At 41.7% G+C, this 27937-nt stretch overlaps 1 protein-coding gene across 5 annotated transcripts; it reads right to left on the bottom strand.

The window, feature by feature from the left end:
• Window positions 1–1095: 1095 nt before the first annotated feature.
• LOC126392039 (polycomb protein SCMH1) lies at window positions 1096–26318 on the bottom strand. Of its 5 annotated transcripts, XM_050047151.1 has the most exons (17): window positions 26167–26315; window positions 25407–25538; window positions 22774–22825; window positions 22425–22502; window positions 22097–22167; window positions 21733–21967; window positions 20344–20432; window positions 19851–20097; window positions 11832–12076; window positions 11044–11238; window positions 9795–9921; window positions 9346–9546; window positions 8795–8965; window positions 7220–7342; window positions 5280–5411; window positions 3802–3935; window positions 1096–1978 (listed from the first exon to the last, which is right to left on the bottom strand). In XM_050047151.1, the coding sequence occupies exons 3-17, from the start codon at window positions 22796–22798 to the stop codon at window positions 1859–1861; spliced, it is 2193 nt and encodes a 730-aa protein (XP_049903108.1). In that variant the 5' UTR covers window positions 22799–22825; window positions 25407–25538; window positions 26167–26315; the 3' UTR covers window positions 1096–1858. The 5 variants fall into 5 exon arrangements, with proteins under 5 accessions (XP_049903108.1, XP_049903111.1, XP_049903109.1 ...); XM_050047154.1 differs by having other exon boundaries at window positions 11832–12073; window positions 25407–26318; XM_050047152.1 differs by having other exon boundaries at window positions 11044–11235; window positions 25407–26316.
• Window positions 26319–27937: the final 1619 nt, after the last annotated feature.

Raw genomic sequence — 27937 nt, 5'->3', positions numbered from 1 at the left:
AAATTTAAAAAAAAAAGCCCAGTACATGGCAGTAAATGTATTCTTCAAAACATTCAAACCACTGACCGGTGAAGTGAATAACATTGATTGACTTGTCAGAGTGCAATATTCTGCTGGGAAACCTTGGGTGCTGACATTCATGTGGAGCCAACTGACACGTACCACCCACCCAAACACTGTTGCAGACCAAGTACACCCACTCATGGCAACGGCACTGCTCCGAAATCAGGCAACGGGCCATGCCACACCGCACAAGCTGCTCAGGAATGGCCTAAGGGACGTGACAAAGAGCTCAAGGTATACAAATTCCCGAATTCAATCTGATCAAGCACCCATGGGACGTGCAGGCACCCCACCTCGAAACCCACAGGACTGGAAGGATCTGCAGCCAATGCCCTGGTGCCAGACACCACAGGACACCATTAGAGGTTCTGCGTTCCTGCCTCAACAGGTCAGAGACGCCACTGTGGACTTGGCTGTGACTTGTCGAGGCATGGACTCAGGACCTTTGAGGTATCAGCACGTCCCACAGATGGTCGATCAGATCAGGATCTGGGTCAGGTCGAGGCCTTGAGTTCTTTGTCACGTTCGTCGGGCCCTTCCTGAGCACCTTGTCGCATTCCTCGGGTCCTTTCTAAGCACTTTTTGTGGTGTGGAATAGTGCGTGGTCCTGCTGGTAGGGCAGCCACTGCTATCAGTGAGTGTCGTTGTCATGAGGGGGTGTAATTGGTCTGCAGCAACGTTAGTGTGGGTGGTACGTGTCAAGTGGCATCCACATGAATGTCAGCACCCAAGGTTTTCCAAGCGGAAAGTTGCAGTGTAACAAGATGATCAATGTGATCACTTCACCTGTCAGTGGTTTGAATGTTGTGGCTGTAGACAACCTCAAAATGTCAGACTTGTCAAACCTACATTTCTATGAGGCATATAATAAGTCTATATGAAAAGGTCAGGCAATTAAAAGCACATAGATAACGTACTAATTGAAATATATGTGGAAAAGTTATGTAAACACGAGTGTAAACGCGATGTAATCACAAATCATAGCTTTAAAGGCTGATGTTGCAGAACAAAAAGGCAGAGAAGTTGAATTATTATATATTTATTGAACAAATTGCTGTTAAGTATGATAGGGCTCTCCATGTAGGAACTCTAATAATATAGTATAAAAATTAAAAAAGTACAAATAACAAAGACAAGACAAGGCATTGTAAACAACATCCAGAATAAGAATAAAGAAACAGATTTCCTCATGGCAGTATTTTCAGAATAAAGTTTTTTCTTGTTTCCTTTCATAAAACGTGTTCTTCTCATAATTAATATCGTTGTAGATGCAAAATCCTGCCTCAAACTGAGACGTTAACCAGAAGCCTTCCCAACTCTTGGGACGAATGTAGTGTTTTCTCTGCTTCCTTTAGGGTTCTTTTAGCATATTCCACACAAACCGTCGAAAAAGGCAAAAATACATGTCCATATATCCATAAAGTACAAAATATGAAATGTACAGAATAAATGTAACATAATAAAAGCAGGCCCAAAAAAAAGCCTTTTACAGTTAAGATGGCCACATATGACTCTTCAAGTTATACTGAAATGCAAAACAGATGACGGACAAGTGGGTGATCCTACGTATCCCATGCTGCCTTAAGGCTGGATTGTGCTACACAAAATAAACATTCCTCATTGGATGAGGTCAGGACAGGGTTATGTAATACCAGATATGGTGGTCTGATGGAAGTCGCTACATGTAGATGGTCAGTATACGTCCGATATGCAGTGCATGATATACTGATCCTAGAACGGAGAGATGCGGGTGGAGTTTAGTCCTTTGGAAGGCTGCGATGGTCGGCTGACCTCCTCAAGCCCGCTTGAGCTTGTCGATGTGGAAGGTAAGTTTGAGGGCGGGACCGAGCTTCAAGCCCATGTATTTCATCATCATGTCGCTGCGCAGCAACAGGAGCGCTTTGCCGTCAATCTCCTGTAGCAGAGGGAGGGAGGGGGAATTAAAACAACTGTTTTTTTTTTTCTTTTTTAGCAAAGCTGTTAGTCGCTCCACGTTCTATACTGTTCACTAGTTACTATGCAGAGGTTTGGGGCAACAACTACATAAGTACAATTCATCCATTACTTATTTTGCAGAAGAAAGCAGTTCGGGTCATTCATGGGGCAGGATTTGGGATTATACAAGCTCATTATTGCCTCTGTCTCTCTTTATGTATCATTCTGTTAAATGGATTACTGTTCATTTATCATGTTGTTCTGTACGATCTGTCTATTGTACGTGGTTCCGTCCTGGAAGAGGGATCCCTTCTCAGTTGCTCTTCCTGAGGTTTCTACCATTTTTTTCCCGATAAAGGGTTTTTTGGGGGGGAGTTTTTCCTTATCCGCTGTGAGGGTCTAAAAGGACAGAGGGATGTTGTATGCTGTAAAGCCCTCTGAGGCAAAATGTGATTTGTGATATTGGGCTTTCAATAAAATTGAATTGAAATGAATTATTATTACAGTCAAAACTCTTAAACTTTAAAAGATCCTGTGGATTTACAGACAGCACAAATAATATTTGAAGGAAAAAACAATTTACTACCAGTAAATATTCAAAAATTATTTATCGAAAGGCAAAGAGATTATAACTTAAGGGGAAAATTATTTTTTTAAGACTATCTGTGTGTACGACAAGAATAAAGTTTTTGTATCTCTATATATGGAGTGAAACTATGGAACCATTTGAATGTGGAGCTCAAGAAATGTCCAAACATGAACCAGTTTAAAAAGGATTAGGAGATGATTTTAAGAAGGTACAAGAATGAAGAATGTGTTTGACTATCAGCAGGTGTTAACTCTTTATTTATAGCCATCAGTTTTGAGTATGTGTGAGTATGTGTATATACATAGCTTGTGTATATGTGCATAGTTTGTGTATACATACACATAATTTGATGAAGAAAAACACATCTGTCATGATTGGAAAAGGATATAAAGATGAGATTTTTTTCTTTAATAAGGTGGGTATATAGGAATTTTTGTAATTATTTTATATCTTGCTGAAATATTATTGGTAATTAATTTAATATATTAGAATAGGTCTAGGAGAATTAATTACTGTACAGCTTCATATTGATGGGGAGCTACATAATTGACTATTATTAATTTATGGAGAAGGGATGGGAATAAGTAAGTTTGTACTTCCTCCCACTCCTTTTTGGACATATAAATCAAATCATTATATGTTGTTTTGGTAAATGGTATAGCGCCTTTCTAGTCTTCTGACCACTCAAAATGCTTTTAACACTGTATGTTACATTCACCCATTCACGCACACATTCACACACTGGTGGCCGAGGCCACCATACAAGGTGCCACTGATACTCAGTAACCATTCACACGCTCTCACATTGATGGAACAGCCATCGGGAGCAATTTGGGATTGAGTATCTTGCCCAAGGATACTTCAACAGTGGACTGGGGGAGCTGGGGATCGAGCCGCCGATCTTCCGATTGGTGGACAACCCGCACTGCCTCTGAGCCACAGCCGCCCAGTTTTCATGCTTCCTTTAGTAACCTATTTTCTTTTTTATGTCTGTTTACTACTATATGATTATTTTGTTTATTTGCTGCTTACATGTTCGAAATAAACTGCTACTAAATAAAGTGAAGATGTGCAAATGCACTTGACAAAAGAAATTATGTTTAGGTTATTCTAAAAAATATAAACGCCATTTTAAGAAAAAAATATGGGGTTATATTTTCTAATGCAGGATACATGTATTTTAGGTATCTTCACTGTTATGAGAGAATACATACGTGTTTTCTGAATAGGTCAGCATGTGGCGCCAGCACTGGGTCGATATCTCTGATATACTGCATGACATCCTCCACCGTCCACAGGTTGGGGTCCTGACCACTCGGCCTCGGGCTCTCCCTGAAACTGCCTGAGCCTGAGAGTACAGAAGCACACACTCAAATCCATGATGGTCAATCATTGGGTATTTCATCAGTCATACTGTTTTCATTTTGCCAAGCTATGAGTGCTATAGTTTAACACTTTAACACTTTAGCTTGCAGTACTAAAATAGCATTCAGAAAATACAATATGTTGATCATCTAGTGTCGGGGCCAATTACACTCTAACTTATCAAAAAGATCGTACGTCTGATGGAGTTGTAAAACTTGCTTTTTCCTTTTTGACAAAACAACTGAAACTCAAATTGCTATTTTGTCATCCGAATGACTGGGAGAGTACGAGTGACTTATCAGTCCTTATCTGCCTGCGAGGGTCTGAGGGGAACCCAGACTTAAAATCATGTGAACTGCATATGCCGACAAACATATCTGAACACGGCCATGACACAGAATCTTGTATAAACAGAACATTTCACTGTTTATAGACTACATCTGCCCATTTACACACCCTGAGTAATTCCACCTGTTAGAGTTTTGAAAGCTTTCAATCTGTAAACGTTTTTCGTCTTGTAAAGATAGATTTTTCTATAATTCACCAACAATAATGTGACACAAATGTTTAAATGCATCATTACTATCAGCCTTCAAACATTACTGGTTGAAGCCTACTTACATTTGAGTCAATATGATTCTCCTGCTCAGGTGTTAGGCTGTGTGCAGACAGACAACAGCACTGTTGGGGGGAAAAAACGCAGCCCCCTCAGTCATGTGAACGGGGGCCTTTCCAGCGACACAATAGAGGTGCCAACGCAGAGGGCTCCAGTAAATAAATGCAGGGTCATCATCCAGCAAAGTGCTCACGGCCAATTAAATATGAGCAAGCGCACATTCCATGTAGATTGCTTTGTAACATATTAGTCATCTCGCAATCTTTTGTGGCATATATTATTTTTTAGAATACAGGGCTATTTTTGGTCTGATCGCCCACTTGGGAGCGTTACAACTGCTACACTGAAGCAGTGAAATATCATGATGTACTGTTGCTGCATAGGCCACTGCAAGCTCTCTCATTGTCTCTGAATGGGTTTTAACACACTTATATGCACACAGGGCTGTTACCAGTAATCTTCCAAGAGCAAATATATATTTCCACATCCATTATTTTCCTTCGTTTGAGCTTTGAATAACACTCTTTGAATTAGAGTCCTGACTGGAGCATTAGCGACATCTACTGTACTGCTCATCTCAATGAACCAACTCCCAATATTTGCTCAACAGTAAGGGATGATATAGGGCATAAATTCACATTTTCTTCTGCAGATATTCAGATGAAACCTGTGCTACATTTGGATGGACATCCGACCAGTGTCTCTTCCTACCTGTGGAGTTGTTATGATGCAGCAGCTTGGAGGGAGACCTCAGCCCGGGGGTTTGTACCGTAGAGTTTGGAGACAGAGGGCTCTTCTTTAAGTGCTCTGATGCTGCGACACTGTTCTCCATGAAGGACTCACCTGGAGACGATGCACACAGAAGACTCACCAGTGAGATTAAATAAACAAGGAACACTAGCCTGGAAAAAAAATTGTATATAAATACACAGAAATACAGTGAAATACTCGATGAAATGCTCTGATGATACTACACAGCGACATGCCTGTAACCCCCAGACAGTATTACAGTGATCTGAGCGTGTGTTCGGGCCGCCTATAAAAGTGTAAGGCCCTTTTAAGGGGCATATTACCCTTTTACATAAATCTCTTCAAATATTCCATTAACTTAATTAAAATCTAAGGAAATTGAAAGATGATTAAATGATTAACCTCCTGCCCCAGAACTAATACGACTGGATCCTGAGCCAAGAGCTTCTTCTGTTTTACTGCCTCCCTTTACATGATTATATAAGGCTTTACTGGACAACTCAGAGCAGTCGATTATTAGAATTAAATGTCCTTCATAAAACATGGTGCAGCTTTAGAGCTGAGAGCCACTGATTACATAGACAAATACTGCATATTATATATATACAGAAGAAAAAGGAAAATTATGATACAGGCATTTAGAAACAAGACAAAACAGAACTTTACTAGCAAGAAGCTTCAGCATATAAACTGTGGTGGTGCGCAACAGCTTATCCTTCATTCATATGAGAGAAATAGTTTATTATTGATCCAATAGTGGAATAAAAAAACAATCTCTAGCCCCTTTCACACATGCCCTGCAAACTTGAAATTGTCTAGACACTACCCGGAGGAGCTACATGTGAGAACGCAAATGTCCAAATCAGTTGGATCGACATTAAACAGAAGAAGAAGGGTCGTTTACAAAAAGAAGGCAACGAAAATGTTCAACTGGAGAGATGACGAGATTCAGAAAAGTCTGTGCGGGCTGAAGCTGAAATAGTCGGACAAATTAAAGTTCCAACATTATTCTGAATATGAAAATATTCTGAATTTGATCTGGGTCATGTTAACAGCATGTTCCGTTTAGATATTCTGAATTAGGCCTTTTTCTGAATGTAGCATTTTCTGATTAAGACGTGGGATATGCTGGTAAGAGGAGCAGTCTTTGGACATGTATACAGCACATTCAGAATATGCTTCTCAACAAGGGTTTTTACCAGTTTCCGACAAACAGCCTCTTGCCTCTTAACAGCCGGCTCTGTGTATTGTCATGGATGCGTTGTACAGGCTGGGCTAGAGATGCATACTCAAAAGAAAAGCCAAAAAACATGCCTACTTTTACACATCGTAAGACTTGGATATCAACAGGTTCTTGGATATGCAAAAGTATCACAACAGCAGCCTTTTCAAGAAGATGGTTGAAGGAATGAAAGAGGGAGGCTGTGTTCTGCCATTGGAGGAAAACTTTGAAAGATTGCTATTTTGATGCAAGGAAGGAAAACAACAAGCTGCTTTGGCTGTTCAACTTTGCTATATTTTGACATGATAAACGAAATGCCGGGGCATGCTAATCAGAGGATGCAGGGCTGCATGTAAACAGTTATATTAGTGGAAGATTAATTTTCATTAGCCATGTAAACAGCTTAGCAAGAATATTGCCTTTTTTGGGGAAAAACTGAATATTTTGTGCATGTAAACGTAACCACTGTTCTGTGTTCAGATATGACTTCTGTCTGAGTGCTAATAATATCAACATCTATAGTCACAGAAACACAATTCTCACTCGCTCTGTCTAAATATAAACAAGCAAAAAAATAAGTGTTTCTTTATAGAACTTGAAGGTACAGTAATGAGACCAACGGTGGACTAAAAAAATTTAAAAAAAGGAAAAAATAACTACAATCACAAAAGTAACATACCATCAGTGGAGTGCCGAGGGATTTTGGATAGTTTCTGAGGCAGCGGACTGTTGTAGTCCTGGAGGAACCGCTTGGTGCCTCTGCCCGGGCCTGTCGTTAGGCTGTCTCCAAAACTTCTCCTCTCTGGAAATCAGCACAGATGAAGGAAGGAGACATGTGATACAGTTAGAGGTGTGAGAGTTACAGATAAGCGGAGCAGTCATTTGGTTACACTCTTCTTTTAGTTAAAGACGCTGAATGGACAAAAGACATTTTGTACTTTGAGCACTGGAAATATAGAACCTGTCAAAACAGGAAGTGAATTAGGTTTGTGTCAGTGAATATTATGTCCTTTTAATCAATAACTAATAACTTTAGGAAGTTAAAATGCATCAGCATGAACACACTGTAACAGTTCAACCCTCTACATGATCACATTAGAAGGTTTTGACTTGTACAATCAATCAAAGCAGGCGATCACAACAAACACTCATCATGGGAATAACCAGAATATTTCATGCTTCTTCTTTCACTCCACTCCAATAAAAAACTTGTTGTTACTACACCATTAATAATGGCTGTGTAGCTGGTAGCCAACAACATTTCTTTTATGTCTGATTTATCTTCTTCCCAAGAAATCTAAACTCCAGGCGTGGTACAAAGTTATTTGCCTTTTGTACAGCAGTGTAAAACATACTGTGCGGATACTCAGGGGAGGCCCATGGTGCACCTCCCCAGAGCATTTACAAGATTTGCTTCTTAGAAGGTTACTGCCAACAACTCCACATGAGCAAAGCACACAAGATTTTTTATTTATTTTTTGCTGTGGGGAATTTTCATCTTCTACAGAGCTTAGAAAAAAAGACAAAGAAAGGACCAACGCTGGTGCCCTAAAGCCTGGCTCAATAAGACATTAAGAGTGGACTCTATATTGTTTTATTCTTGTCAACTTCAACTATACGTACACATGCAATCTAACAGTGATCTGGAAATGTGTTAAGACTACTTTTGCTTTCAGATATAATAAAACCTTGAATGCAACACCCCAGTTACCAGGTTTGTTTCAGGGTCCCTCCCCCTTTCTACTACGCTTTTCTTTTACGTCACTCTGAAGCACTTCAGTCCTCATTTCAGTCATGATTTATATTTATTGTTTTCAACCTTACGCTCATTTAAATGGCAACCTCCTGGTATGACATCGTCTGTTAGCCTCCCACTCTTCCATCAGAGGGCACAAATCAAAAAATATTGTCGGATAACATATGCGCAAAGTGGCAAGCAAGCCTCGAGCAGAGTCGGCTTCATTCAGTGTAAAAGGCAGCTAAATATATTTCTTTATCTAAAAAGGCAACTGTTCAGTCAGATAGTGTTTTATTACGAAAGTAATGCAGTAACAAATTCAAGCACTTTATTCAAAATCCAAGTGCTTTTCAAACCTTGAAAGCCCCACATTAAAATTCAAGTGTCAGTACTTGAAGAGGACAAATATCTCAACATGACTGCTGTAAATCAAATATGGCATTAACACTGTACCGCTTATTATCACTATGTAGATGGATGCATGTGAAGTCACAGTTAGAATACAGCAGCACTGACCTGTAGTGTATGTGTGACTGTCGTAGTGCAGGCCTCCTCTGGCTACAGGCTGGCTGCCAAACAGAGGATCGCAGTGAAGGTTGTGGCAGAGTTTTTCCAGGAAGCGGAGGACGTAAGTGACACTGCTGACTGTGGGCAGGGTCAGGGTGTGCTGCTGCTGGTCAAAGTAGGCTAGATGGGAAAAGACGGAGGAGTTCTGTTCAATGTAGCGTACAGTCTTTTGTTTCATATGGGAAAAATTAGTAGAGGATGTTTGCTAATCGGAGCTTCATGTGGAGGTTTTTAAACCTCACATTTTGTGCTATGCTACAACTACAACAGAAATAAACCCTCCGTGTGGTCTGGTAGTTTTCTGGTGGGGGTTCTTTGACAACAGCACAACATTCTGTTCTAATGCAAGATAATTGAGCAAAGATGTGAACGCCACAATAAACAAGGAAGCAATAAAGCAAGAAACTCTTAAAATGCAGTTTCATGGGGACTTAACACACGAGGAGGAGAGTGATAGTGAAAACACACTCTTCTTTTTATAATGACAGTTTAATTCCCACCTGAAATGACTTCGCCTCCTTGTCCAGACTTGAGGCAGGAGAAGACTGTGCCCTGGTTGTGGGCGGAGTCCACACAAGCCTGAACACACTGCTGGAGCACAGAGGAGGCCCGGCCTGGCCCAAAGTGGTCCGGGAGCTGCTGGATTCGCCGCTGGTCCAAATGGGGCCCCACCTTGCCGTACTTGTTTAGGTACACACAAACTACAGGGGAAATCAGACAAGAGAGTAGTCAGTATTGAAGGTCTGCGACTTTGGGATCAACTAAATGGTATTGTAATTTCAAAAAAGGGACAGCTATTATTTTAAACCTTGTTTGCATGTATTAACAACTATTTGTCAAATTCTGCCAACACAGCACAAAAGGCAGTGACAGTGTGTGTCACAGCATGACAGATGCACTGAACATCCCAGCCAGGAATACCCATTAATAATATGTGGATGTCATGTACCTGTGGGGGCCTGTAGTGCAGAGTTGGGGATGGTGGCATTGTCCAGAGGCACAGTGCTGGTGTCGGGCTCTGGGGTGCTGCTGGTGGGAGACGTGGGGACTGGATTAGGTACCACACGTGGTTTCCTCTGCATACAAACACACACATTCAGACGTTTACAGCATTTGTCTCTTTACTTGTTTGTTACTATTAGGAATACTTATAAATAATGTAGCATCATGTGTGACTTAGTTATTTTTATATTTCAACTCTAAAACAAAGTGCCTTCCTGTAAATGTAACATGGTGTACCATTGGAAAACAAAACAAACATCAAAAGGAAATTTCATGGCTCTGCCAAGTATTTCCATTCATCTCTCCTCAGTACATTATTGGGGCCTGACGAGCGCAGCCACCTGCCAACATTTGTTGTGGACAACCACCGTGTTTTCGTACCGTTGTTGCCTTTGAAATGGAAACCAGCTCAATCTGCCTGACTTCAAAAACATCAACAAACAGAATGGGATTCATTTATGAATTTGAACAAAAGACAAAACCGACATGTTGAAAGATAGACCCTTTTTCAAATTGCTTATTGTTTTGAAACATACTCTCCTGAGGTACGGTCCGGTCTGACCGGTCAGGAAGGTAGTGACAACAGAGAGGAGAGCAGGACGTGGCAGAGCAGAGATAAAGACAACAAACCTATCAACATGTGTAACATCCAAACAGTTATCTCTCTTTTATGTTTAACTGGGCTAGTTTCAGACTAAACAACTTGTCTAAGTTAAGAAGGTGAGCGATGGACAACATATACTGGTGACTATCGAAGGCAGGGCTGCCCCCCGAAAGTTAAAGATTCAAATCATCAGTCGAAAACCCCTCAGCCGAGATTATTCAAGTGGAGCAGGTTTTTTTTGTTAGTCAGAGTGCAGTGTACTGCAGGGGATGTTTAGTTCCCAAATCCTCACTTTGACACTGCTCTTCGTTACAGGCAGCTGCAGACACAGACCCAGGGTGAGTCTAAGTGACTCAAACTCTCAATCGATATGTGGGGGAAAAAAGGAACGAACCGTTGAATATTCGTTCTGATCACCAAATTCTGATTCGACTAACATAATTCTGAGTTAGAGTCATAATTGAAATGCTGATAAATGATGTATGATGTGTTTTACAATGTACATCCAATAAATTCCTAATGTAGTCAAAATGCTATAATGTGATATTCTGTGGTTCAGTAATGCCTATGTTAATGTGTATGTATTGTATACCTTGCTGCCAGGCTTGGGACCTCTTTTCTTTGGGATCTTGATGGGTTCTGCCAGAGTCTGGGCCTGCTGCAGAGCTATCCTCTGTGCCCAGTTGGCAGGCAGTCTGCCCCTGGTTCGCCCTGGGCCTGTCACCGGCCGTCCTGGGCCAGCCATGGCATCCTCCAGCCAGCCAGCTCTCTTTGCCCAGCCCAACTGCTAACCAAGAGCATAACAGATAAAAAAGTCAAGTGAGGTAACTCTTCATGCTGTGACACTTTACAATGATAATGCTCCCCCTATAGAGAGGAAGATGTGACACAGGGTCAAAAATGTTCACATGCCAACAAGGCTCATCAAAAAAAAGCCTATTCAGGGTCACTCAGCTCATTTTGTTTTACCTCAAATGTTATTTAGCCATATAGATACAGTAGTTTGGTTTTGACACAGCAGCCTCTGAGATTTCCGCTGACACCCCAAAACACTGCAGTGGAATTCTGTCTGTGGTACTCATGTCATCGAAAAATTCAAACAGCAACATGTCTTAAATTCTCAAAATGTTTCCTGTGTAATCCGCAAACCTCACTGTGGACCAGAGAAATAGTCGTCTAGCTTTCACCTCTACTGTCTGTGAGAAGAGGTTGAAAACTTAGACATGGATATCAGAAAACCCGGGAGAATAAAACTATCTGCACGGCTAGACACCATTACAGACAAATGAGAAAATATGTTTACTCTTATTTGGGTAAACTGACCCTGTAAATAAAGGCAATCATTCGTCCCTGATGGCATCTGAACCTCTTCTCGCCTACCTTACTGCCAGGCTTGGGCCCTCGTTTCTTGGGGATCTTGATGGGCTCCAGGCTTTTGCTTGGCTGGATGTTCTGTGGTCCAAACCCTGGGCCCTTCTGGTTCCAAGGCCCTGTCACCTTGGTTTTCCTGCGGCCTGGCTTGCGTCCTCTCTGACCTGGAGGTCTGCCCACTGTGGGCGTGGGATGCATGGCTGGGCTCTCCACACTCCCGTCTGTCAATGCCCCAAGGCTCTTAGGCAACACTACTGCATAAGAAAAGATGGACAGATACACACAAAAAAAAGGAGAGTTGAGTAAAAATCTGTGGCATAACAGCGACAAGTAACTAATTAACAATTATAGCTCCCGGCTCCCCCATTTAATCACAGGGGGTACGCAGAAATGTAATAACGTTTGATCAGTCACAGTAGTTATTTTCTCATTTACTGCATTTGTGGGTTTAGAAAAATATTCCTTCACCAGTGTGAGCGTTTCATCTGAAATCTAGACTACATTATGTGATGTGAGTGACAGCAGAAACAGGTTCATTCAAAATCACCTACACCACACTCTTGTCACATAACAAGCACATAACACAGCCAAATGAGTCATGTAGCCGTCTGCTCACATCCAAGAAGCCTTTACGCTGTTGGCTACAATGTCCCCGTTTGACTCTAGCTGCAGCCAATCAACAAGAAAGTTGTGTCGAAACACTGTTTTTTATTCTCATGTGAAACTCCTCCATCTTGGCTGGAGATTGAAGTCTGTTAGCCTACAATTTCACTTGCATTTGTACTACGCAGGTACAAAGAAACTTGGAAAACACAGCCAACCCCTGTGTTTTCAATATGATTGTCTGGCATGATGTGGAAAAATATTTCGGGCTCTTTCTTGCTTTAGCCCAATCTGGGGTAATGATGACTTCATGCCTAGTCGATCTGATGGAAGTTTGAGACTACGGGCCAATAAGGGTGTTGCAAAAATCTAAGATGTCTTTAGACCTCATGATGGAGTTCTTGTGTCATTTGACCTATTGGTCTCTGGCTGCAGAGAATCCTCTGAATCAAGGTTATATGGCTCGAGGGAGGATGTACAAGTGAGATTACACTTGATGGATGGCCGAATACCAGACACAAGTTGCTACAATATCACTGGCTGATGCACACTCATGTTAGTCCAGTTAAATCACACAAATTTGACAGCAATAATCCAGATACAAGCATCACGTGTAGCCCGGAAAGGGGGATGCTAGTCCACTGTCTCTGGGACTGTGCCAAAATAAGTAGGGGGATAATCAACAATGCAATTGTTGAGATGTTCTTGACCCAAAGGTTTTTACTTTGGAAGTGTACCCAGGTACCCCATGTATACTGAGAAGTGAACAAATTCTTCTTCTTAATAGGTGCTTACAACAAGCAAGACCTCTAATTGCCCTTTCTGCGAAAAATGTTAACAGATCTCGTATAGGTCATCGGCTGAGAGAAATTTCCTGCTGTTTTTCAACTGAAAAGACAACCTACATCATGAAGGGCAAAAAGGACTTTTTTATAACAATAAAGCTTGGGGACCATTTATAAATTATACTGGAAACGGTGATTTGAATGATGTGCTTTTCTGGGGTAGAAGAGACACAGGATGGATAGGTCAAATGTCAGATGTTTAGTGATATCTTAAATCGCTAAGAGAAGAACCTTGAATGGGATAAACATGATGTTTGTGGATGCATAAAGTATTTCTGATTTGTACTAACTATGTTCATATTGATATGATATAACCATAGCATAAAATAATGGACGCAGCTTCCGAGACATCAACCATTGGTTTGTAGACTCCCGTTTTGAAGCCTTTGTTTGACATTTCAGCTGTTGCCATCATGGATTTTTGGAGCTAGAAGTGACCATATTTGGACAAGAGGGTGGAGCTGTGGAGAAGTGGATCAAGGACACTACACTCACCAGCCACTTTAATATGTACACCTTGCTTGTACTGGATTGGACCCCCTTTTGCCTTCCGAACCTTCTTAATTCTTCGTGGCGTAGATTCAGCAAGGTACTGGAAACATTTCTCAGAGATTTTGGTCCATATTAACATGATAGCATCGGCAGTTGCTGCAGATTTGTCGGCCCGTTCCACCACATTCCAAGGGTGCTCTATGTGATTGAGATCTGGTGACTGTGGAGGCCATTGGAGTACAGTGAACTCATTGTCATGTTCAAGAAACCAGTTTGAGATGATTTGAGCTTTGTGACATGGTGCGTTATCCTGCTGGAAGTAGCCATCAGAAGATGGGTACACTGTGGTCATAAAGGGATGGACACAATCGTAACAATACTCAAGTAGGCTGTGACGTTTAAATGATGCTCAGTTGGTACTAAGGGGCCCAAAGTGTGCCAAGAAAATATCCCCCACACCATTACACCAGCACCAGCAGCCTGAACCATTGATACAAGGCAGGATGGATCCATGCTTTCATGTTGTTTCCGCCAGATTCTGACCCTACCATCTGACTGTAGCAGCAGAAATCCAGACTCTTCAGACCAGGCAACATTTTTTCAATCCTCTATTGTCCAATTGTAGTGAGCCAGTACAAACTGTAGCCTCAGTTTCCTGTTCCTAGCTGACAGGAGTGGCATCCTTTGTGGTCTTTGCTGCTGTAGCCCATCTGCTTCAAGGTTGGACGTGTTGTTGGTTCAGAGATGGTCTTCTGCAGACCTTGGTTGTAACCAGTGGTTATTTGAGTTACTGTTGCCTTTCTATCATCTTGAACCAGTCTGGCCATTCTCCTCTGACCTCTGGCATCAACAAGGCATTTTCACCCAGAGAACTGCTGCTCACTGGATATTTTCTCTTTTTGGGACCATCCTCTGTAAACCCTAGAGATGGTTGGTCATGAAGGGGGAAATTAGCTAGAGACCCAAACCGATGTTTGTACCAGGCTGTAAACATGTTTATTTCTGCCGTAAAGTTGGGCATTTTGACACTGAGGTCTACAGGGACTGACTTGTTTCTGGAGCTTCAAGTTGCCATTTGATGAACTACAGTTTTTGGCACCTCTGTGTTGGCTTCATTAGTCTGCCCTGGAAGTTGCCACTTGGCTGTAACAGTGCCCTGTGATGTGACTAGTATCATCACTGAGTGAAAAATCAATACATGTATTGTTAAAAAAAGTTGTGTCATACACACATTACACACTAATCTACTCTGTAAATACCTTTTTCAAATGAAGAACAAGAATCTACCACTTCTTTTTCCACATAGTTTCTCATCTGTATCATCAAACCAAATTAAGTATCAAAAATCCTTGTTTTCTTCAAAGCAGAAATAAATCCAGACATTTAGTAACACCTGAACTTGAGCCTCTTACTGCAGCAGAGAAGGTCAAAGATTCTCAGCAGTGAAACATTTTTCCCTCACTTGAACTTCCTTCCTCAGTTATAAGCACGAGGACGTCACTTCTACAGCTCTCAGACTGTAGAGTGCTTCACAGTGAGACAGCGAACAGCCAGAGAGACTGAAAGAGGGTGAGAGGTTACATCGAGGAGTGCATGCTCCAGTTCGCTTCAGAAGACTGTTCATTCTGTGAATTTCAGCCTTCAAGTGAACTCAAAGGGTTTAGTCGGCTTTTTTCTGCATATAAATAAAGACGGATCTCAGAGTCTTGAGAAATTCACTGCAATGTGATTTCTCTAGTCAGATCATAGTCAGGAAAGTAGTAGATGCAACAATAAATCATGATATACCATCTTGCAGTAAGACTGCTAATCATGGTGTTTTCTCTCGCAGTGATAAAGGTTAGCTCATACACATTACAAACAAACATTTCCACCAAGCTCTGATGGACGCATTTGGTTTAAGGCTCAGGTTTTGAGAAATCTGTCAATGGAATTTTGTTTGTGGTACTCACGCACAGGGTGGCAGGGTTAATCCCAGGGACTTATATCTAAAAACCTGAGCAAATAAAGCCCAACCATCTGCATGGCAGAATAACACTATGGTGGACTACAATATATCAGTACAGTACTACGTTTTGGAATCAGACAAATAGGCATTACCTGTGTAAACTATGATCCGTAACAACCAACAAAAGATGAAGATGAAGCAGAAGAAAAACAAGGACTGAAAGATCTCAGGCAGGAGGTGAACGGGGGAAACAAGCGAGCTGTTCTGAAAGAAAGAACTGAAGTAATCAAAGTTGATTTTCTTTTGGTCTACCTTCAGATCCCTGCTGGCTAGAATATAAAGAAGAAATGTGCGAACACCTTAAAAGCCTGAGGAATAAACCCTAATAAAGAAGTAAGCTGCTGACAGCTGTGAGACGGTCTTAAAATTTATCTCTCCGCACTCCCACCCATGAACACACACCCTTCCTTTCCTGACGGGAAGCATTTCAGAAAATCACATGAACCGCTGAGGGAGCACGCACATGGTAAAATCATTTAGAGCAAGGCTTATATTAAATACATAAAAATAACCAAATAAGCCATGTACTTTATAGAAGCCAACATGGAGCTGGCAAAACTTCAAGAATGTGCGCAACTACCACACAGAGGAACCAGAGTATAGCCTGGATAGCTGGCTTCACATGCACCTGCAAGCCTACACACACACACACACACACACACACACACACACACACACACAATGCACAAACTAAACGCACCGGTATTCATCCAGGATCAACCAAGGACAGATTTACGAGAGGAGCAGCCACATTCATTAACGCAGGTCTTGGCCCGTGGGGCTGTATTTATTAAACACACGGGCACACCAATCAATGCAGAGCTCGTACTGCAGGCAGCTGAGACTTTTCATAGTGCAGCTAAAAAAAAAAGGCATCTGATTGATCCTAAACAGATTGGACGAATCCTAGATAACATTTAAAAGGTTTAAAGAGCTCGAGGTTACATGTTCATTGATCAATGGCAGTGCTTGTAAATACAGCCAAACAAATGCGTAACGAGCAAAGCCTTTTTCCCCCCTCTCCTCTGAGTGCACTGAGTTCACTGAGTTCAAAGCCACCACTGCCAGCTTCACATTACAGGAAGATAACTGCACACAAACTTTTAAACTATCACTCCGGCTGCCTTTCTGTAATTTCATTCATCTTTACTCACCTCTCGAACAAAAGTCAAAAGTCTGTGGCTGTCTGCACAGCTGTCCTCAGATTCACCCTCTCCCCCTGTCCTGTCCTGCTCTCCCACTCTCCCTCCGTGTCGCTCCTCCTCTCCCTCTCTTTTTCCTCCCTCCTCGTCTTCTCTCCTCCCACCATCTGCTGACAATGTAAACAATCCACCTCTCGCAGCGTACGTCTGCCTTTTCTCTCCGTGTCTATCCCCACTCAATTCTCTCCGAGGTGTCTAATCAGAGCCTGTTAGCCAGGGTGCCAACGAGAGGCCTGTGCAGGGGAACCCAGGCTTGTTTCAACCACGTCATGGCCCGACTCTGCCAACTGGGGGAGTGCCAGGCCTTCATAAAACACTAGCAGGCTACAAAGGCATGTCCTGCCTCTCCATATTCCTCCCTCCTTTTCCACTCCTTTAGATACTGTGGATTCAAACAGATGAGTACGGCTGACCTTGTGACTGATAACCCCTGTATCCTCCTTCCTTTTATGTCTCTTGTATAACAAATTGCTTCCTCTGGTTCTTTATCATGAGACAGTAAACATGGCTACAACTTCTGAAATGCTCGAGCTTTTAAGGAGAGACTGACTGTTGTTTGCTAGATGGAAAATCAAAGAAACAATATACAGCGTAGCTCTGTTCACCATCAGATTGTGTTTCAAATGAAGGCAAGACTACAGGCATGCTACTGTATCATTTTACACACTGGACAGGATGTTACTGAATATTAAAATTTGCAAACACAGTTCAAAGTTATCTGGAGAGAATTCAACACCACCAGGAATTAAAAATAGCAAGCTCATGTTGATGACTTGATCAACTGTTGCTAATGATGCCTTCAGGCGGACGATGTACTTGCATCACACTGCGAACCGTGCTGCCCCAACCACACTCACAAATAGCACAGAAAGTAATGGTAAAACTCCGGCAGAATGTATTGATGAAAGCTGCTCATTATTGTGGCGAACAGTTGTTAAATTTCAAAGCAAAGTAGAGAGAAGTGAAACAAATACCACCACTCGAGGTCGTCCTAAAATAAGCACCACAATATGTGCTTGTTATGCACTGGATATGCTGCAAAATGGGTCTCAGATTTTGCTTGAATGTGAAAATACAGCATGTGGACAAAATAAAGCAAAATCTTTACAGTGTAAAGCAGTGACACACCTTATGAAGATTAGAAGGTTACATTTTTGTTTCAACTTCGACATATACGTGTTAATTCAACTCTAGTTACTGCCATTTGGACACAATATACTAAATGTAAATATGTCTTAAAGCAACAAAATGTAATGTGTGTGTGTGTGTGTTCCCCCTTAGGTTTAGTTAACCCTAGATCAGTGGTTCCCAACTGGTGGGTGGCGGTCCATTCTGAATGGACTGCGAGTGACTCCCAAACATGTCAAGTTTGTAAAAAAAAACACTGGCACAGAGCTTTTATTTCGGAGTGCAGTTTCCTGCTGTAGAGTGAGTGACTAACGGACAGCTGCATCACAGAGACAGCAAACTAGCTCGACAACATGGCCGAACGCAAGTATGACACTATATTAAACTGCATGGACCTTGGACTAATGACTAAAGAGAAATTTGGACCTCAAGGCCAGACCAGTTGGGAACCACTGACCTAGATAAGTGGATCTCTCTTCAAATTAATGTTTGTCGGAGCTATGATGGAATTTTTTTGTGGTCGCCGATCTCAACACACCATTAATGATAACTGTGTAATGCCAGCCTTACACTAAATGACTTTTCATGCAGTTATAATTTTCTAATGTCGGAATTAAGTCATGATAGTTTTACCTTAGTTGGTGCGCGCTCCTGAGAACTTGATCGTTTGGTGTAAAGTGGTCATAAAACTCAGTCCGAGCTGTCTTAAGTCTTTTTCTCATCTTGATGTTCCAACAAAATCAAACATATTTAATATTATCGTAAGTTTTTAGTCTTGGCTGATGCAAATGCTGCAGTTTCATAACGTGAATTTGTCTTCAAGTAATACCTGTGCTCTATCCTGCACCGAGCAGCCTATCAGGTAGACAGTAAACATGGGGGAGACTCAAATGAGGCGCAAGAACGTAAACAAGTCTCAGGTCTCTTGTACTGTGGAAAAGGAGGAGAAGCTGGTGGAGTGAACAAGAGTCAGTGTTTAATTCTGCATGTATCTGATTCACCAACCATCGCTTATTCTAGTGAGAAATCTTGACTTTTGAAATGGTTCACCTCTCATTTCCACAGTCTTCTCCGACTAAAATAGTCCAGCTAACCAACAGAGGCTGGCAGCAAGTTTAGGCAACAAAAGCAAAATGTAAAGCTTTTACGCAAATACAGTTTCTACATAGATTATATTGATGCCGAATTGACAAGAACATTGTCAGCATTTGACACCTTTCATCTTGTGTTTCTACAGTTATGTGTTTTTGTGGACATATAACCAATAGCTAATATTTCTTATTTCTTTAATGGAGTTTGGTGTAGCATTTTCCACCATGAGCAGGATGGGAAATAATCTCAAAAATAATGTAGTTGTAGTCTTGGAAACAGTGGAGCTACAAGATCCCCAGTGATTGCAAGATCTCAGCGCGTGACTAAAAGCTCAGATCATCTTTAGATATGAGAGGGCGTCAGACTTCAGTCCTTTAAAAGTCTTTTTTTGTAGACTTCTAGTGTATGTGTTAAGTTTAAGTTGTAACTGGAGAAAGAGGAACATGTCAGTCAAGCACATTTTGTACACACTTAAACTGTCCTGAAAAGATTTGGATTCACATGTTGAGCTTTTGAATCATGTGTCTCAGATGTTTCCACCTCTTCAACAACACAGTGGAGGGGAATATAGTTTCGTTTGTAGTGCTCATGGTGCCAAAAAAAAGGGCATGTAACACCCTTTTTCATAAAACCTCCCTCCCACTGTGAAGGTCCGTACCTTTGGTGCCAGGTGGCTGAAGGTTGTCTCCAGTGAGGGCACACCAGCCAACAGGGAAGATGTCACGCGAGTCATAGCGGCAGTAGTAGTCAAAGGCTCCCCGCCAGCCATCAAAGGTGACCAACACCTCAACACCACGCAGTGCACCCACTGTGGCCGGGCAGATAAAGTGGGGATTTTTACGGTCCACCGCCTCCAGCTTCATGCCAATCTGGAAGGAGTTCTGCTCTGGGGCGGGAGGCTCCTGCTGGGGAACAGGGAGAGAGAGAAACAGGGTCAGGTTTACAGTTGGCAGGCATGAGTATCTGTACTGAGAGAGTACATTAAAATCAACCACATGCTGATGGATTTTTGCTATGATTGATAAGTTTTCTTCTACCAGACAGTAAGACATCTTTTGTGGATGAAAAGATTTCTCTCGTATAAATAAGTAACTGTGCCTTGAGTTCTACTTTTTCAGAGCGTGCTGAGCTTGTGAGCCTTGTACAGGTACCTTGTGAAAGATGCGAGAGGGGGCCATCTCAGCTCCATTTAGTGTTTTCAGGAGGAACATGGGCCAAGAGGACGCATTGAGACGGAAACCTTAAGAGGAGGACAATTTTTGTTACAACATGGTGAAGTCCACGTGGACAAATCAAGGGAAAACTTGAGGAGCTGCGAATCATTTATCGTTTGTCAGTTTTCAAGCAGAAACTAAACAGCTATCTTTCTCTGGCTCCAGCTTTTTAAATAAGAAAATTTGCCATTTACCAGGGCTGTCAAAATAATGGATTAAATTTGATTAATTAATCACAGAAAAAATAACAAGTTCATAAAATGAACACTGATTAATCGTGTTCCATAGTGCCCTTTGACGTGGTGTGTCATAGAAGGCCTTTGTCACATGATGGAGGCAAACGAGACAACGCTGCTTGGCCCCATGAATAGAACATTTACATTTAAAAAACGCCCAGATTAAACTGTTGATAGGAGCAATTTCTGGAGTAAGGAATTTCGTACCATCGAAGAACTTCAAGCCTGAAATATCACCTCAACGTAAAGCATTTAGCAGCAAACCCAGAGGTCCTGAGCTAACACAGCCTCCGATGCTAGCACTAGCATCTGGCAGCCAGCCTGGCTGAGTCATACTCAAGCAGGTGTTCAGATGCAAACTGAGGACGCCCACCTGTGACGGACTGACTAACTCGCTCACAAAATGGACTGCAGACCAGTTTGGGTGGTAGAGGACAGGGGGACAGCTGTGTCCAAAATCCAGCAACTTTATTACGACACATCTGCAAAAATTCATTTGAACTGAAATTTTTAAAATGTATGTATGTGATTAATTTAGATTAATTAATCACAGAGCATGAAATTAATTAGATTTTTTTGTAAATCACTTGACAGCCCTACTATTTACTGTAAACTGAATATATTTGAGACTGTTGGTGAGACAAGAAAACCTCCTGAAGACGTCACCATGGCTCTGAGAAATTATGAGTTTTGGAACAAATGATTAAATGAGAAAATAACTAGCAGATTAGTTTATAATAAAAGTATTATTCAGTTGCAGCCATAAAATCTATCAACAACACTTTGTGGTTACAGTCTCAGTAAGCAGAGTGCTCATGTGTTTTTCCCCATGTGTATTCAGTGCAGAAATGTCCTGGGTAGGAGGCTTTCTAAGCTCTGTCAAGAAGTTATTTATAGCATTAACATGACACATTGACATTCTGAGCTGTTAGTCACTGACACCTAGTGGACCAAATGAAAACCCCTCAACTCCCTAAAAATAAAAAACTGAAAAGACATTGTGGAATCAGTAGAGAAGATTTTGACAATCATTTACTCCGCTGATTAAAAAACAGAGACGTCATATTGTGATCTGTGTGTGCGTCCTTACCCAGCGGTGGCTGCAGCATGCCTCCGTTCTTCTCACAGTTACCGATTGGCTGGATTTCGGAGGAGTCCACCAGGCGCCAGAAGTCGTTCTTGTTGTCAGAGCCGTCCAGGCGCAGCCGCAGCCGCGAGCCCGTCAGGCCCACCACCGTAGCGATGCAGGTGGACGTCGTGTTTCGCGGGTCCTGGGCCTCCAGCTTCATCCCGGCCTTGAACTCGTTGAGCGGAGGTGTGAGGCTCTAGATGGTAATGATAGGCACGTATTAGATGGAGAGTGGCGGCATAATAACAGCAGTGGAAAAGGATTTCAGTGTGTGATCAAATAATCACAGGAGATGCTTGAGAGAGGACCTATCAGTCTTGCTTACCTGTCTGAAGCAAGTGGAGGGTGCAGCGGAGGCACCCGTCTCTTTCAGGTATTTCTCCCAACTAAAATGTCCTGTACAGAACACAAAGAGCGACAAGACATTCACATCATATTACAATAGTGTTAAGATGTGTGTTGCCAGTTGTTTCGCGAGCCCCAGCACAGAACAACAAAGACACAAGAAGCTTTAAAATCTGTTATCGACAATTGGAGCAAACTTTGTCTCGATGATTAATGAAACAATGCTGAAGACAATCCTTGGGCACTGTTTCCTGTTGGAACTGCCCAAAACTGACTTCATATATCACCGCCTGCTGTGGGTTATTTACCTTGGTACTGTGAGGGCACCCGGGAGGGCCGTCCACTCCGGCCATGCTTGATCCTTCTGGCATCTTTCCACTCTATAGCTGGAGGAGCCAAGAAAGATAGAATAAGCTCTCAGCCACGGGTGATTTTCACATCAGTCACCACCTTGCGAAACCTGCCACACTCACTGCTCCAAACATTGTCCGTAATGACAAGACTATTACACCATAATGTATGAATCTGCCTGCACAGAAAAATAAAGCAACTGGTTGGAATGAGCTAAAATGTGCCACTTCTCTTCCTCTTTACCTGCAGGCTGCTATGAATACTGTTAGGGACCATACTGCAAATGGCATAGTAGTAAATTCTCACCTTTCTGTGGGACTGGTTTCCTCATGCTCCAACAACAACAGTGGCATCCACTCTAAAGACAAGAAAAAAAGCCATAGAAGTAGCTGTGTGAACTGAAAAGATTTTGACAATTTAATTTACCACATTAGAGACCTTTTCCACAGCAGACATTCTGACTTGTCACAGCAGGAAAAGCTCAGGTGTAAATAATAAACTGAATGACGGCTGAACTCTGTTGAGCTGCTTTGATTTGAGGTTGCAGGTAGTGTGCACGCTTGCTCGCTAGAACACAGCCGTTGTTAGCGTTATTAGTAACATCTGTGCGTTACCTGCTATGACAAGTCAAAATGTCTGCCATGAGAAAGGCCTATTGTGGATTGCAGTCATGATCGCAACATCAAACAACAGAAAGCAGACATGTTACCTTGAAGTTTGGAGAAATGTGTAGAAATAGCACAGAGAGAATCTAAAATATCAGTGCAGCCGTAAAAGAGCATCATCTAACCTCACTGACACACTCATGACAAGCTAATGCTGCACAGCCACACTCTCTTTATTTAACTTTATTTCAAATTCTAGTGGACATAGAAAGGATGGCTTAACTGTAAACTGTACAGTAAACTGTAAAATATTTAAAACTGATACAACAGTAAAGCCACAGAAAACTAGAGTCTAAGATCAGAATTTTATCACACATAATATAGGAGCTGGAACACGCTGAAAAACATTATATAAGGTAGTTATGTGTGACTTTCTCCAACCCTAAACCAGAAAAAATGCCTTGCTCTTTGAGGTTGTTTGGAACACTCCCTAAACTAACATGAGACCCTGCAGGTGTTTATGTTTTTGGCTAAAAGGTCTATTTTGAGAGAATGGAAATACCTCCCCTCCTTATCGCTCGATTATATGTTTTTTTAAATACCCAACATGTGACTCATACTGTAAGGTTTGGGGTCCCTGATGACCGTCCCTGGGGTCTCTGACTGATTATATCAGCAAGCAAATTGACTTTCCTGCAACTAAGTAGTGTAAGTTGATTTTGTACCCTTTGAGTACGGCTTTTTTGCACATTTGTACATCCCCTGCGTGTGACAATGCACAGACAATCCCGGACACTAGAGATTCAGCATATCTGGGCATGCATGCACAATTATTTGCTTCTTTGGCGACCTTTTTATTTACCCAAACTTTGCTTTTATTACATGTCAGTGGATGTATCAGGATGGGGCCTGTGTGTAGTTATCTTGTGTGTGTTTTTGTTTCTGTAAATCCAAAATAAAAGTCTTAAAAAATGGGAGACATAAATGGGGTTAACGACATGGGTAATGAAGAGTGTAACCCAAATAAGTGATCGCACTAATAAAACTCAGCGGTATTCGGACCTAAGGTTAGGCTACTGCATGTTAACTGTGCTTCATTTCAAAGGGAAACCAGAGAGCTGCCCTTGTTATCTTTGTAGCTCGCAGGCCTTCTCTGCAGGCAGGGGGTCGTCATGGGAGGCACAGTCCAACAAAGAGTCCCCCAGATCAATGTACTTCATGTGGATTTAATTAGCTTTTTCACACCTTAAAGATTCATTTAAAGATCAAATTGCATTACAGCTCCTGGCTTTACTAACGGCATGTGCAGACTAATTGATATAAATGAAGGGGACAAAATATTAGAAACACAGAGGCACAAACTACAGCTTACAAAATCACAAGCTCGAAGTGCTTTTGTTATTCCACAGGATGACAATTAAACACACCCATAAAATAACAACATAAGAAAGTAAAGCTCTACATAGTTAAGCGCCGAGTTATACAGCTGAGCTTCTGACTACCTATACGCTCCAAGTCGTGACCTGAGATCCTCAAGCCTACCCTCAGTAGCAGCCCCTAGATCAAGGCTGGTAACTAAAGGTGGCTGAGCTTTTGCCATCGAGGCCCTGACGCTCTGGAATTAGGTTGGTTAGCGCTTTACCTGTTTTTAAATCATTGCTTTAACATATTTTTATAGGAAAGCTAATGCCTGATTTGTACTTTGTGATTTGTAACTTTTGTGCTCTATTTCCTCTGTACTGTTTTGTCTTATTTTTCTGCACTTTGTGACCTTGTTTGGACAAGTGCTGTACAAATAAATATTCTTCTATTATTATTACAACATAAAAGAGTAAACCTATTGTCATTTGATCCCTTTATGTAAAAGTGACCATGCTAAATGTGTACAAAACCTCTCATGAGTGGACGAGGGTTTAGAGAAGGGAAACATTGTCAGGCTCAGTGTCTCTTGTAACCTAAACCCTGGGCTAACCAACATCACCAACCAGACACAACATCCAGGTCAATAGGTCAGACTGATACAAGACAAGTGCTCTAAGTGGCTGCTTCTCCAGCCTTACACCAACCATGGTCCACTGTGACATCTATTAGACATAACATGAAGCCAACTAAACCAGGATTATAATGAGATTTGGAGTGTATGATCATAAAACAAGACATGGCAGTGACAGAAAATGCATGCACAAGCACGTACTGACACACAGAAACAGCCTCGCTTGTTAACCATCAGCCAGATATTTGAATATGCCCACAGAAACACAGCAGCGTTATTATAAATTAACTGTACGCTCACATAGACAAACAGCAATGGCAGAGGACTCACAACAGACCTACCTTAAAACTTCATAACCGTTTAGCAGCGTCTCTCCACCCCGGATGATTTTCTTTTCAATGGAAGTGCGCCTTTTTCCTCCGCCGAGGGGGGTGGCGTCCAAATTAAAGCGGCCCGGTCCCTGTTTTTTCCGTCTGGGACAGTGACAGGAGGACTGACGTTAGAGAGCCCCAGCAGCCAGGTACACCTTCCTCCTGTTGCTAACCGTGCGTCCTACAACTCAACGCACAGCTAGTGCCACTTTTCTGACATGTACACGGGACGCAGTGGCCATTTTTATCCAAAATATCGCGCGTTACGTTGCAGAAATGTGTTGAGCTCCATTCATAACACAAAGCCAACACATGGACACCCCCCGCCCTCTCCTGTGCTATATTTGCATGCGCGTTAGATGCTCATTTGCCTGACAGCATCGCTAATTATGCTGCTCAGGAGTTAACACCACATTGACGGCCTCTCAAGGGTGTAGGTCAGACAAGTGTAACACAGAAAGGAAACCAAACACGCATGCAGCCAGTGCAGCCGTGCAGACACCACTTCCAGCATGCTATGCTACGCACGGCTACACAGAGTCATGCCCACTGCCCGGGATGCTAGTTAGCATGCTAGGCGGCTCGCTAGCTCGTTGACCTGATTATAAATATTAGCATTAGCAAAACGGGAGCGTAGTAGCACGCAGAGGCTAGCCGGTGGTAATCTGGGCTCAACGCCGAAGCCGAGCCCTAAAAGGCGACGTTGCTCGGTGTATCCGAGGGTGTTTACCTTGCTTTGTAACGTGTGTGTTTGTTTCTGATGTTGGCTTAGCGCTTGTCCGCCATTTTTTCCCTACACGATGAGGAGGGGGTGTTTTTGCCAACATTTCTGGTGGGCAGTCAGTCAAGCAGGCAGGCTGGAGGTTAAGGGATGGAGTAGGGGTGAAACAACGACCCCTGGTGGCCAAACGTTTTCAAGCATGGCAAAAAAAGAAAATGAAATATTTCTTTAAAAAAAAAAAAGTGTTTTCAGTCTAAGTCCCAGGGTTAACAAAAATAAATAAATAAAAATAAAAGAATATATCACTAATATTCCAGTGATCTTTTATCTGGTATCTTTTGCACTGCAATACCACAACATCTGGGGTGAGTTCAGGTAAAATGGGATCAATAAGGTTTTACATCCTGTACTCTTCACATATTTGCAGCTAATCACCAAACATGTTATTGCATCATTAATGCATATGTGCTTTACATAAAACAATACTTTTTATTTGTCTGAGAAATCAAGAATGGGCACACCAAAGATTAAAAAACTCACTGGTCATAGCACTTCCAAGCTCAGCCATAAGGCATGTTGATTTTTACTTTTTGGTAGAGTACTGCAGCTAAAACATTAACAGTATAACGACAGAATAGTAGTAGGATGTTGCATTTTATTAAATGCTTCACACTCTGCTTTCTATGGGAAAGGGTTCTGAGTGAGTACTGTGTGTGTGCCACCCTGTCATATTACAGACATTAATTGTATTTTTGTCACTTAAAAAATATATATTAAAGAAGATGCAGCGAGCCCATGTCAGCCACACTGGTCCAGAATTAGCCATACACATTACACACGTCCATTGTACACAAGCTGGCACCAGGTAAAGAGGCAGGAAAAAAATGAGGGAAAGCATGGCAGAAAAGTTGGACAGTTATATTTAATGAATAGCCACAGGTCACATTTATGATTTCATTAATTAATGACATATCTGATAAATGGATTTAACCATTTAAAAAACAAACAAACATGTCCCATTTTACCTGAACATGTCATGGCAGTGAGGTCAGGGTCTTGATGTGTTCGAAGGTCTCAAGTTTTTGAATCATTTTACTTGGCAACATATTTTCTTTATAGAAATACAGCAGAGGTTCAACACTTAAAGTAGTATTCTGAGTTTTAGGTGGTTTTCTTAGTAATCTATCAAAAACTGTCCCAAGTTACCTGACTTTGCCGTACTGCCCTCACATATTTAGGCTTTAAGCAGACAGTGGTTATAAGTTGCCAGTTTATTAGGCACACCTAATTAATGCAGTCTATAATAAATTCTACCCTCATAAAGGTTATAACGGTCAGTTTATGAGGTGTTAAAGCTCTGGTCATTTTCAGTATTGGTGAGAAACTAGTTGCATGTCATTTACATGCAATTCAATAACAAAATAAGTTTATTGTAATCAGTTACAGGTACTAAGAAAAATGTGTTATTAAACTACATTTACTCATCACAATGTTGGTGATTGCAAAGGGGTTACATCTAAATATATTCTTGTCAGTAAAAAGTTTATTTGTAGAATATAACATTCATTCTGTTGCTTTGCATTTTTTCACTGTGCAGGACTGCCTTCTTTTAGCACAGCCTGTTTCTGGACATTTTATAGCTTTATTGCCCTGTTTCAAACATCTGTAAGAAATGTAATAAGTGACATTACTTTGATCAAGTAATTAAAATAGTTACATTACTCATTACATTTTTAACAGGGTAAATAGTAACCTCTAACTTCAGTTTCAGAGGTAACCC

This window comes from Epinephelus moara, chromosome 6 (assembly GCF_006386435.1).
Source record: "Epinephelus moara isolate mb chromosome 6, YSFRI_EMoa_1.0, whole genome shotgun sequence".
NCBI classification, from domain to species: Eukaryota; Metazoa; Chordata; class Actinopteri; order Perciformes; family Serranidae; genus Epinephelus; species Epinephelus moara.
This window is presented reverse-complemented; position numbering and strand designations above follow the sequence as displayed.

What these genes read in the sequence shown, in the direction of transcription:
- LOC126392039 (XM_050047150.1), bottom strand. Translation starts at nt 22,798, where the DNA reads ATGAGGAAACCAGTCCCACAGAAAG. An exon ending in CAGTCACACATACACTACAG is followed by an intron (nt 7,343 to 8,794) that starts GTCAGTGCTGCT and finishes GCTGATTTCCAG; the next exon opens with AGAGGAGAAGTTTTGGAGAC. An exon ending in CTGACCTATTCAGAAAACAC is followed by an intron (nt 1,979 to 3,801) that starts GTATGTATTCTC and finishes CCTCTGCTACAG; the next exon opens with GAGATTGACGGCAAAGCGCT.